The 13,442-nt window shown below is 41.8% G+C and overlaps 1 protein-coding gene across 4 annotated transcripts in view; it reads left to right on the plus strand.

The window, feature by feature from the left end:
* CMC2 (C-X9-C motif containing 2) overlaps nucleotides 1–13,442 on the plus strand; it is a 105,804-nt gene that overhangs the window by 59,234 nt on the left and 33,128 nt on the right. For all 4 annotated transcript variants that reach the window (XM_078671019.1, XM_078671018.1, XM_078671020.1 and 1 more), the window contains one exon: nucleotides 12,525–12,596. In XM_078671019.1, coding sequence (XP_078527145.1) covers nucleotides 12,525–12,596 — 72 coding nt within the window. The remainder of the gene's footprint in view (nucleotides 1–12,524; nucleotides 12,597–13,442) is intronic.

The raw sequence follows: 13,442 nt of genomic DNA on the forward strand, positions 1-13,442 counted from the left end.
GTTCAGTGACACAGTGGGTATTGTTAAGGGTTTTGCACACCGCATCAGATTGATTCCTGGAGCTCAGCCTATTTCACATGAAGTTAGTTCTGTTCCTTTGAGTGTGAGGAATGAATTGAAAGATACTTTGAAGAAGTTATTCGACCAAGGTATTATAGAACCTACAGATTCCTCACAATGGGTTGCTCCCATCGTAGTCGCACGCAAAAAGACTGGAGAGATTAGGCTTTGTGCAGACTTGCGCGCTCTAAACAAAAATATTATTGTAGACTGCCACCCACTGCCTAAAATTCATGAGTTGTTAGCAAATTTAAGAGGTGCTAAATGGTTTTCTTTAATCGACTTGAGATCTGCATATCACCGAGTTCCCCTATCAAAAGATTCTCAAGAGTTAACAACTTCTGTTACTCCTTTTGGAGCGTACACATTTTTACGACTCCCTTGCGTCGGCCGGGAGTGTTTGTCAGAAGCTCATGGATACTCTATTTTGTGAAATCAGTGGTGTACAGGCTTATTTAGACGATATTTTGATTTATGCAAAATCAGTAGTGGAGCATAATATGATTCTAAAACAAGTTCTTTCAATTTTGACGTCTAAAAATATGACTGCACGTAATGATAAGTGCAAGTTTGCAGTTCAGGAACCAGAATATTTGGGCCACACAGTTTCCAATCAAGGAATCAAACCTAAGTTTTCAGTTGTTAGAGCCATTGAGGATGCCAAACATCCCACTGATAAAGACTCTTTACGATCTTTCTTAGGATTGGCCGAGTATTACGCCAGATTTGTTCCCTGCTATGCTCAGGTAGGTGAGCCCTTGCACATGCTTCTGAGGAAAGGTAAAAGTTTTGACTGGTCTTCTGATCTTGAAAAAGTTTTCTGTAATGTTAAGAAATTGATTGTGTCTGCTCAAGCTGTGCATGTTTTCAGAGACGATTGTACATCTAGCATAACTGTAGATGCTAGTATTTTCGGTCTTGGGGCAGTACGAACGCAAAGAGTAAATGGTCGCGAGCAAACTGTTGCTTTCGCATCTAGATCTCTCAATTAATTTGAACAACAGTACAGTACTATCGAAAGCGAAGCATTGGCATGCGTGTGGGCAGTGCAGAAGTTTAAGATGTACATTTGGGGTCGGAAGTTTGAACTTTTAACTGACCACAAACCCCTGATTTATATTTTTGACAAAGTAAACTCTTCTTGCTTGTCAGCTAGGTTGATGAGGTTAGTATCCAGATTACAGGAGTTTCATTTTAATATTAAACATATCCAGGTCAGAAAGAATTTTCAAGCAGACTGTCTTTCAAGATTGTCAATGCTCAGAGATGATGACAAGGATATTTCTTCTGAGGATATCGAATGTGTTGCAGTAGTGGATGCTGTTAGTGAATACGATTCAGTTTTGTCAGAAAAAGATTGGAATTTGGCTCGTGAAAAAGATGTAGTGCTTCAGAAAGTCATTGATTATTCAACTCATTCTTGGCCTGAGTCTAGATGCTAGGAAGGTGTCTTGCGTATATTTTCACGGATGTCTGAAGAGCTTTCAGTAGAGAACGAAAGTGTCCGAAGGGGAGACAAATTTGTTCCTCCATCTAATTTACGACCTTTAATTGTGAATGAGGCACACCAGGGTCATTTAGGAGTCACTAAAATAACATTACTGGTGGCCTTCTTTAGGTACTCAAGTGAGAAAAGCAATCAATGATTGTCCTGAGTGTCTTCTATCGGATAAGCACTGGCAAACTCTAAGAGTTCCTTTACACCCTACTGAATTTCCATGCTTTTCTTGGGAAAAAGTTGGTCTCGATTTTTCTGGCCCATATTCCGTCATAGAGCAAGAAAAGAAATACATTATCTTGTTGATTGATTATTATTCAAAGTGGATGTATCACGATTTTGTAAAGGCTCCTGAAACTGACTCTACAATTTCATTTTTGAGTAAGGTTTTCCATTTGGAGGGTTCTCCCAAGGTTATCGTTACTGATAACGGTACCCACTTTGTGTCTGAAAAGATGTGAATGAGAATTAGACATTAAACAACTTAAAGTTGCTTTATATTCTCCTTCATCGAACAGTTTGGTGGAGAGAAGAAATAAAGTGATCAAAGAAGGAATACAAACAGCGTTGTCCTCCAACCATAATGTTGAAGATTTCATTAGGCAGATAGTTTGGAGTTACAACTCAGCACCTCACTGTACCACTGGAATCTCACCTTTTACTTTAAGAGGTAGGGAGGCACATTCTGTTTTGTTTCCAACTTGGTTACAGAATATCGCTGGGGAGAAGAAAATTAATTTGAAAGAAGTTTGTGAGAGAGTGAATGACAAACAAGTTCGGATTAAAGCTAATTTTGATAAAAAATGCAATTCCTTTAATACAGATGTCCTGGTAGGTGACTGGGTTTTAATTAAGAAGCCAAGCAAAGTTAGAAAAGGAGAATCAAAATTTCTAGACCCAGTTAAAGTTCTTAAAGTTAGCAAAGGGGCTGCCTTTATTGACAGAAAAGGGTGGTAGAACAAGAGACAACTGGTTAAGGTATCTACTCGTCAGGTGGAAATTATGGAGAGTAGGCGTAGGAGAGGTGAAGAGGATTTAGATTGGAGTCACTGGTTTGATTTGTCAAGAAAGGACGAAATTCCTTCTCAGGCATCTCTAACTCCTTGACCTTCCTCTACTTGTTCAAATGCTCAAAATGGTTATGCATATTCTTCTCGTGGTCGTTCAATTAAGGTTCTAAAAAAGATTTGATGGTTTTGTCAGATATTAAGAAATATGTATTACACCTTTCTCTCTTTTGTTTTTTGTTGTCATTTTATTGTAAGGGGGAAGGTGGTGTAGTGGTTAACGGGCATTGCGCGAGTATCGCACAATGCTTTGTTGTTCTTTGAATTGTTCACGCACATGTTGCACGCAATGCCTCATGTACCTTGATATGTTTCAAATGTGTGGCTCACGCATGGTGGGTCCGCTCGGTGGAAGTTCTAACGATGTTTCTCAGTCACCGTTTGGCTTTCCACTGAAGGGATGCTCCGTACGCTGGGTGGGGTTGTATTCCAAAAAACTCCTACTTCAAACTTCACTGGATTTCCTGGATTTCTTATCTTTACAAGTGGCTTGTTTCTTGCCCATAGCAGGGCACTTTTAGAGAGAGAAGTGTCTCACCATCTCACCTCTCTCACCTTGCTCTGCCAGATACACTGCAAGCAGGCAGATACAGGACTGTAGCCAGCATTGCTGTACTCCTATGGAAGTGAGATATTGTAATTGTGAGGCGATGCAAGGGAGAGAAGCATTGGCAAACCCAGACAGTCTTGCTTTGTCGGTGTTGAGCGAGTGACATGATTGGCTTTGCAAATCCCCAACTGGCAAGGTTGCTTTCAAGATGGCCTCCATATTTTGTGATGCAATGTATATGGCGTTGTTACGTTTGAATCCTTCGTGTTTGGAGCAGTTTGGAGCTGGCGGGATTGCTTGCCGTGATTTTGCACCATTGAACTCGCCTTTTGTGTTAAAGTGGCAAGGACAGGGCGCCACTTAAAAACTAACTTATCAGGGTGTAGTGGGGCCAAGCAGGGCTGCGAGCAGGAGCAAGGACTCGATGTTCCAGGAGTCCTTGCTGGCCGATTGAAGACACCTGGCCGCTCTCCCTGCTAGCCCCGCCCCCTGAGCACCGGACCACGGTAAAGGAACACCTCTAATTATCCCAATTGCTATTAAAGTATCCCAGTGATCCGTTGCGCGGGAGCGCGCGGGAGAGCGCCGGGAGAAGCCCGGGACAAGGGCGGGACCGTCTGTGGCCGTCAGGGGCCAAAGGAGGCCGGGCTGGGCCAGGTCACTGACACGTATTGTCTATTTGTTTTACGTTGTTGTTGTACCTCTGTGGAGTAGTTAGGTGGGTTTTGAGAGTAGATAGCTATATCCAGTCCATTAGTTGGTATGACTACCTCTCTCTCTTCTGGTGTGGGTGTTTCCTTCCTTGGGCCGCTCGATAAATATTTCGAGAAGGCTCACAAGGAGGTTGATAAGGAACTCCTCTTAGCTGAGAGACGCGCTGATCGTCGTCGCTCCATTGAACATCTTAAGAATCTGCCGCTGTCCACTCAACCGGACTCAAATAATACACAGGAATTGGCTGTTCAAGGGAAGACGGCCATTGAAGCTGATATGTTTGGTACGGACCAAATTCCCAGTATATTTAGGGTTCCTAATATCTCCCCAGCTCGTTCTAGTATTAATAGTGAGGCCCACATAAATAGCTCATCTCCCGCTTCCATTAGCCTCATTGACCTTAATACTCCAGTCGTCCAGACTATGGCACCTAATCTACACTCAACACTAACTAATCGGTCTTTAGACTGTGTTGGTCTATGTGAGATCATTCTGTTACCTAATGTTAGTGACACCGGTTCTAAGCCTACCAAGGCCAAAAAGGTTGTGTGTTCTCCACCTAGGAAAAAAAGGAAAAAGGGTGGTGTTAAAAGAAAAGGTTCTAGTCATCAAATCCCTTCTCCCTTTATAGCTAACCCTAACACCGAGTTTATGGCATTGCCTGTGGTTGAGGCACCTTTAGTCACCCTACACCACCCAACTTCGCCAGAGGCTGTTTTAACTGGGTTTAATAAGGAGAGTTACGACATTCTTGAGAAACTCATAAAATCATACATGCTACCTTTAGTGGAGCGTGTGAGGATTTTGGGAGAAAAAATTGATCGATTTTTGGCGTCTGCGGGTTTACCCCCTCCTGCGAGCTCTGATAGGCAGGCTGATACATCTTCTATGCCTAGTGCTGTAAACATTGCGCCTAGTGCTATAAATATTGCTTCTAGTTACCAAGCTAAAAATAACAATATCGAAGGTATTATAAAACCTAAGGCCCCGGATCTGGCATCTAAACCCCCTCATGCCATTAACTCTGCTAAAGCGAAGACTATGGTGGTCTCTAACAAACCATCTAATGAGGGATTATTACCATCTGTAAAACATGGGGCTGCTAAAACTGATAACCCTAATTACAGACATTCTCTAACACGTAGGAATATTGTGGAACTTCCCCCTGACTCAGCCAATTTTGTAATTATCCTGACGGGTGTGCCCCCAATTTCTAATAGGAACCGGGAAAATAACGAAAACTTAAAAAACAAAGTCATTTTCTGGCTGAAAACTAATAGACCCCTTCCTGCCCATCTTAATGGGGACATTATTTCAGTCAGAAGATGCAAGTGGGTGGGTTTACGCCCTAAGGATATAGAGGGTGACACAGTGATCATTAACTTTAGGGATCACAGAGTCGTATCCCACCTTACAGATTGGTATGTGGGAAATAACGAGGGTGGGATTTCCACGCGGAATCTCAGTTATTTTTACCCTGAGAATCTGCTCAAACCATCTGGCCAACATTGTTCCAAAAGAGAACAACAATCTCTTAAATGGTCCAACTTTACTCCCAGTTTTTATGGACCACAAATAAATCCAGAGGCTCTGTTTCGTTCCTACGCACAATCAAGTTATAATAGCTCTTCACATACCCCGAGTTGGGTAAATCCCAAGCCTCAGCTTCTTGGCCCTCCACCTACACCAATTTTTCCATTCCTTAACAAACCCCAGTTCTCTGGTCTCCCCCCTACACCAGTTTTTCCACACTTCAATCAGCCCCAAAGCTTCTATCCCGATCGCAACAAACAAAGCAAATACATTCAGCCTAATGAGTACTGGAACATCCCGCTGAGGAACCTCTATGACGCCTTATCAGGGCTGGCGTCTAACGATTGACCAGCCATTCCATCTTGGGTTACAGAGGGTAATTCAGATTGTACGGGTACTGCAGATGCCCCAGCTAACTCATTATGTTATGTTAAAACTCTAATGGTTCAAGCAGCCCAAAGTGCTAAGGGGGGCTCTGTTTATTTGTGCGCAACTGATGATATGGATAGGGTACCCGTAATAATGTTATCTGCTGACCCAATTGTTGAGAGTGTTAAAACGGTGCCGGGCATAATTGTTGAGAGAGTGAATGGGGTCTTAGGTATTCAGGGTGGGTCCCATTGCACCTATGCTGACGACATAAATGGAGCTGCCCCCTTGCAAGAAGTAGTCGATCTCTTGAATAACGATCCCCACTCCTCTGTTAAAGATATATCTAGCGCCTCAGTACCTAGAAATGGTTGTTGGAATATAGCTGGTCTTGAGTCGCGCATTTGTATTCCTGATTGGATCAATTTTATACGTCAAGGTGACGTTTGGTCCTTTCAGGAAACCTGGGCACTCTTACCTCTGTTCCTCTCTGGCTACCTGAACTTTAGTAAACCAACTATCAGAGGACATAGAGGTCGAGCTATGGGTGGCCTGTCAGTTTGGGTTCGTCAATGTGAGGGAGTGTCAGCAGAGGAAGTCTTTATTGATAGCCCAGACGTTTTAATAGTTAGCATTAAATCTACTAGTGGGATGAATATTTTGTTGATTAACATATGCTAGGGGCGTCCAGGGTGGTAGGGTTTCATCTGCCCTTCTCCGACTAGATGATTTTTTAAGTGATGCTCCGGTAGCTGGTCATATGGTTGTAATGGGCGATCTAAACACCTGTTTCGAACCATTGAGTTCGGATGATGGCCTCATAACAGAGGCAGAGGATCTGGCCTGGGGGATTCCTCAACTTGACCTTCCCTCGATTAAAAAATGGTCTCAAGCGGCTATCTTTATTAAAGGGTTGTGTCTGGATCGGGGATTACGTGCTCTAAATGGTCGAGTATGTTCCGACAGGTTGGGCAAACACACCTTTAGTAATGGTAGACATAGTAGTCGTATTGACTATATATTATTGGATGTAAAACTGTGGCATGTGGTAGTGGATATGGAAGTAAAGTCACGTCCGGAAAGTGATCACAATCCACTGGTGGCGGAATTAAGGGATTTCAGCTTTTCAGGGCCGGTTAAATGCCTGCCCAACTTAGTTCAGGAGGCAGTTGTACTCACTACTGATATGAGGAGGGTACGCGGGCCAAAGATCTCTGTAGATGCTGAAGCACGCAAAACTATCAGATCTTTGGTTTTTAACTCCCTGGCCGTAATCTCTCAGTGTGATTCACAGGAGGAAATTTACACAATTATTACTGACACGCATACCAGCTTGTTCATGTCTTTAAAAAAACTATTCACAAAGTTTGTTTCCAAAAGGGCTAATAGGGGGTCCACGAAATCCTCCAATTGGTTCAATGAAGAGTGCCGTCGGACCCATGTAGAACTGTTCAAAGCTTTAAAACTTAAGAATCTTGCTTTAATTAGGTCTTGTAGGAAGGCTTTTAATGTTGCTAAACGTTCTGCTAAGGCCAATTGGGATGAAGAACGATGGTCAACTCTAACTGAAGCATGTGGTTCTAGGAACATGCAACAATTTTGGCACCTACTTAAATGGGGCTTGTCCCAGGACGACCGTCCGAGCCCAGCCTCGGTGGACCAACAACAATGGGTTCGCTACTTTGAGGAACAATTTAGGTGCCCCAGTGATGCGCAGGAAAACATATGCTGGCCATTGTCGGATGACCCCATAGAGTTTACGGTCAGAGATGTTGAAGTAGTTTTGAAATCTATTCCAAGGGGAAAGGCACCTGGTCCCGATTGCATTCCTGCCGATTTATTCCAACAGGATCATGACCTCTGGGTACCGTACTTAGTCCAGCTGGCAAATGCTTTGGCCACAGGTGCTAGGGTTCCCGAATCCTGGGCAGGTGCAGAAATCCTGCCTATTTATAAAAAAGGTGATCGGTCGGTTCCATCCAACTATCGGCCGATCAGTCTTATTGACGCAGTGCAAAAAATCACAGCCCGTCTTGTTCTTGCCAGGATTCAGGAATGGATAGAAGAGCATAATGTTTTAACCCCTCTTCAAGCTGGCTTCAGATCTCATCTGAGCACTCTAGATCAGGCCTTCCGCTTCATGCTTCTTTATTGGAAGACTGTTGTCTTGGGTAAAGGTAACCTATACGCAGCCTTCGTGGACTTGAGGTCTGCTTTTGATCTCGTCCCGAGGGCTGGGTTGTGGAAGTGCCTATTAGAACTGGGCATGCCACCCCCCCTTGTTCGTCTCTTGGTGAACCTACATGCACATACCTATGCCCAGGTCCGCTGGGGCAAACCAGGGGAGGTGACGGATAGGTTTCCTGTGGCCTAAGGTGTCAGGCAAGGGTGCGTGTTGGCCCCTACCCTTTTTTCCTTATATATTAACAGGGTTACCAAGTATTTTGAAAACCATCCCACGGACGCTCCGTCTTTGGCCGGAATGAAAATTCCCCTGCTCATGTTCGCTGACGACACACTCCTGATTTCAAAAACCAGACAGGGCCTTCAACAAGCCTTGTCGAGGTTTGAGTTTTTCTGCAGCGAACACGAGCTTGAAGTGAATGTGTCTAAGACCAAATTCATGGTTTTAAGAGGTCACAATCAAATTAGTGCAAGGGTAACTATGGGGGGTACCCCATTGGAACAAACCAAGTTTTTTACTTACTTGGGTGTTACTTTTAGCGAGACCCTTAGTTGGTCCCACCAGGTTGAGCTTATGGCCCTAAAGCATTTGCAGATAGGTGGTGCGCTCATTAAAGAGCACAAAGGCTCCTTTACCCGGCCAATTTCACCACTAATTAAGATATATGGCTCAAAGGTTCTACCCTCAGTTTTATATGAGGGGAGCTATGGGGCTTCAGCAAACTGGATCCCTTGAGATCAGCCCAAAACAAATTCCTCAGGATGGCAACGGGTCTGCCCCAGTCAACTCCGCGGATCCCGCTTTTATATGATCTCGGGTGTCAACCGGTGGAGGATCAAGCGAGATTCCGTCCACTGGCATTCTGGCGACGTCTATGGACAACGCCGGAACTCCATTTTTATGCCAGGGCCTGCCTGGAGGTCAAAGATCGTCCTGGTTCTTCAAACATAGGCTGGTTTAAGGATTTAAGCTCTACCCTTTCTGCCCTGGGGTATGGTGATTTGTGGTCTGGTCCTGAATTAGCAACCTTTCCCTCCAAAAAAGACCTAAAATTGCACTATTGGGACTGGGTGGTTTATAATAGACACTTGAGTCTGTGTTCCAGCAATCTTACAAGTCTATTTATTGTTTTTAAAGACATATCCAAGCTCGAACAATATTGGGACATGATAACAAAGCCCCTGGATCGTAAATTATTCCACCAGTTCAGATGTGGCTCGCTGCCTCTAGGGGATTTCACTAAAAAGTGGGCACTGTCCAAACTGTCTTGGTCATGGAGAAAGTGTAAATCATTTTTTGTTTGTGTGTCCTCTGTACACAGCCCCAAGAGCCAAATGGTTAAGCCCGGTTTGTAGATGCCTAGGTACCCGCTCGGCTGTCGAAGCAAGCAGAATTTTAAAAACTAACCTGACCCCAATAATTGTTGTGGGGGTAGCTAAATATTTGGGGTGGGCTTGGTTGCTTAGAACCAGGTTCATCAAAAGTAAATAGCTGGGGGTTTAATAATGTTTGCTTGCTTACCTGTTAATGACTAGTTCACTATATCTGATGCTCATTGGTAATCTATGTGGTAATGCCAATTTTGTACTCATTCATAGAAGCCTGTATAAGTAATTTAATATTGGTTTTAGATGTTTTTATTTATGTATTTACTGTATTTTACGTCTTTTATGATGCATCAATCGAATAAAGACTTCTTGAATTGGTTACGTTTGATGCTGCGATGTGACATTGCATCAAGCAACATGGCACTCACCTTGAAAGCGCTGAAAATATTGTTTTTATTGTTCTATGTATTTTCTAGTTTAAAGAAAATGTATTGACATTATGTTAGAAGACAATCAATATTAAGAACAATAAAGTACATTAAAATGTTGTTATGAATACAGTTATGATTGTATTGAATATGGAAAATATAGATACAATCCATGGCATTGGGAAGTGAAGGAAGGGAACTGGAAGACATTTAAAACCAAATCCAAAATTCAAACTGTCATTTCAGAGAATCTATAATATATAGGTAAATATACAATATGAAACTGTAAATAAGCATTCATAAATAAGTATGAAAGGCAATAACATTTCCTATAAATTATTTAAAGTAGAACATATCAAGGTGGCTTGACACTTCCCCAATACATGGAGAATACAAATTGAATTCAGCAGAAATCTTAGTTAAAAATGTAGTGATTGGAGAACAAAGTAATTCTCATTTAGATAACAAAGTCATCAGTCTGACAAGTGCTCTATCTAGTCTTTGGTTCGAACGAACACCATACCACCATGCTTGAAAACATTTTTAGAAATATATTCCTAGTGTTTTGTAACCTGTTGAATAGCTACAGCAAGAAGATCAAGAATCTGAACATTAATTGTACAACAATTCTATTTGCCTGATAAACTTCCTAGAACCAGAGCAATGATATTCAATGGTATATTAGTTCGAAATATATAGTTAATCTGCCCCCAAACTTTATACCAAAATTCTGAAACATTCTTGCAATTTAAAAGCGCATGTTTTAAGTTGGCATGAAGTGCATTACAAGACCAACAATTGGTAAGCAAATTAGAATTCCGTTTATGTAATCCATAATGTGTCAATGATCAATTATATATAAAAAATAGGGTTTGTGTAGCATTAGCAGTACGAGATGATTTATGTAGTTAACTTCAGATTTTATTTCACAACAGGGTAGGTCAAGAGATATTTAAGTCATTTTTCCATCGGAGCTGAGTATTGGATCTTGGTCTTTCCACAAGTCCCTTTGGGGACCATGTTACACAACAGGGGTGCGTTGATATAAAGCTAATAGAATTGTAATAGTGTAGGAAATAATCCCCATGGATTGACACCAATGATCGCAAGGGGTTAGGATTTGTGATATCACTTATCTCAGGGGTGATTGAGAAATGGATCACACGAGTATTGGTGTTAGGCAATAGAGCCTGAAGTATACATCTGCAAGAGCCTTGTATTCTGTTACAATGAGGGCATTCTGGTATTAAGTAATTGTGTCAGAGGGCCAAGCTAGGATGTCCCAGTGTTTAGCGGATGATCTTCATTGTGTTGTAAGATACGGGAAGGAGTGGTAAAACAGTATTACAGGTAAAGTAAGAAGAATGCAGTGGCATCCATGATGATATGGGTTCAAGGTCCTGCCAGCTGTTCGCCCAGCAGGGAGGCAGGGGATTGAGGATACATTTTGTAGTTGAACTTTCTTGGGGGCTGCTTTAAACCTTGCTGGTGAAGTACGTGCTAAATAAAAAGGTAATGAGATACTTCTTAATTAAAGTGATGAGCTGGGACGAAGCTCTGGAGGAGGCGCATTACACGTTCTAGGGGTAGAGCATTGGAAGGGTGATTATGTGCCAGTCGAATGCTATTAACCATTTTCATCCTTGCCTAGAAGAATATGTTATATTTCAGGATAGCAGGAATGTGATCAATTACATATAATGTTTTTCTGGTCCCCTGGTATATAAGCAGTTCTACCTTTCAAACTGAGTGCTGTAGCCTAACCAGCCAGTCACCCCAGCTGAGGGATACAAAAGGTACAGCAGCTTGGGGAAGGGAGATAAGCTCTCCCTGGAGCATCAGATGGAAGGCCGCAACTATCAATGGACCAGTCCTTGCCTCGTGCATAACCTCCCATTAGTTTTTCACAAAAGCCTTTTTAGCAGCCAGCCTAGCTCCAATGGAAACACCTTTGTGACAATGCTGCCAGTTAGTTTGTTCCAGTTTAGTCACCTGCTCTGCCATCATGTTCTAGGACCTGGTTTAGAGTTTGACAGATGGGGCATATCTAAGAACACGTGGCTAATGTACCGTCTGCCCTGGTTAGAGTGTGTAAATTCCAATGCACTCTTTCCTTTGTTTCATTACAACCGTTTCAGTTCCCGAAACCGTTTTTATAGATGTAGGGTTTTTCCTGATGGACATTTTTAATAATGACTGTTAAACTGTCACTTGTTTTGCTAGAGACATCCACGTCTATTCGCACTTTTATCAGTGGTATTTCTTTAACTGTTCTAAGCATGTGCACAAGAAGCAATGTTTCTGGAGCTGCTTTTTTCAGGTTTCTCAAATGTAAATATATCCTAATGGCAGGTGTACCTGTGATATTATGGTAAATACCGTAAAGATGGTAGTGGGATAACTCCTCGAAATATTGTAGCAACAGATAGGTGTAAGGAAAAGAAAAATGACACAGATAGGGATATTGATTGGGCTAGGTATATATAGATTAATACAATGGTAAAATGTATCTTTGCTTCCTCTGTTTTTGTGTTGTGCAACGTGAACCCCAACTTTTCTACCTCTACTTTTTGAAATATACCATTTTGAATTCTATTTTTTTTCTCACACAGTTGATTTTTTTAAGGATGTTCTGCGACGAAGTTTGAACAATAATATTTGCAAAAAAAACGTAATGCAAAACATGAAAAGACATTAACAATGAAACGATGTTTATTGATTTACTTTGCAAAATATAAATTATCCATAGAGTAACTTCTTAATGTACTTCATCATATTCTTTCCCTTTTTAGCATAACTTTTTGAAATATTTTGGCCATTGCAATGAATTTGACAGACAGATGCGACGGTGCCTAACAGATGAGGTAAGCAAACCATTTTGATATAAAGCATAACTTTTTTGAAAATACTGTGCTTTTTTCCTGATGCGATGTGATACAAGTATTACAAGTGCCTATTTTATAGAAATACAATGTTCGTATCTGACGCTAAAAAAGCACAATAAAAGATTAGGGGCCAGATGTACGACCGTTTTTTGCGGTCGCAGAGGGGCATTTTGCCTTTTTGTGACCGCAAAAAACGGTAGCACAATGTACTAACCCAATTGGGGTTGTAGGGAAAGCAACTTTTCAACCTCTGATCAGATTTTGGCATGAGAACATATACGTTTCCGGTAATAGAGCGCTTTATTAATGCTCAAAATGGATTCTCTGTGCAGGTGTTTCAGTTGCACTGATCTTCAACTGTTCTGTACTTCCAACATCAATGCCTCAGTGTCTACTAGTGCACCTATCTAATTTTCCCTTTTCTCTGTCCGCTTCCTTAATTTTTATGGGGAACTAATCATATTTTTATGCCAATTGTGTGGCCATCTTGTATACTTTCCATTATCACCCTCCCTTTTAATTGAAAGCACTCGACAATAAATCATGCATTCAGATATTTACTATATGATTGTCTTAACTGCTGGTATTTTTAGGAATCTTTTGGCTCGTCCCGTATTCCTTTTTAAGCTAGGCAAAGGACTTCAGTAAATTCTGGTAAAGTTAGTCTCCTAATTCTGAAGTATTGATTTAACCCATTCAATGAGGCCATTCAATTTTGCATTTTCCTCCAGAATGCCCCTTACTTTTAGCGGGTTCTCTATCATGATCTTATACTTCACCTTACCATATTATTGCTGCTTTCCACACTTATGTGGTGCCTGCCAC

This window comes from Lissotriton helveticus, chromosome 12 (assembly GCF_964261635.1).
Source record: "Lissotriton helveticus chromosome 12, aLisHel1.1, whole genome shotgun sequence".
NCBI lineage: Eukaryota > Metazoa > Chordata > Amphibia > Caudata > Salamandridae > Lissotriton > Lissotriton helveticus.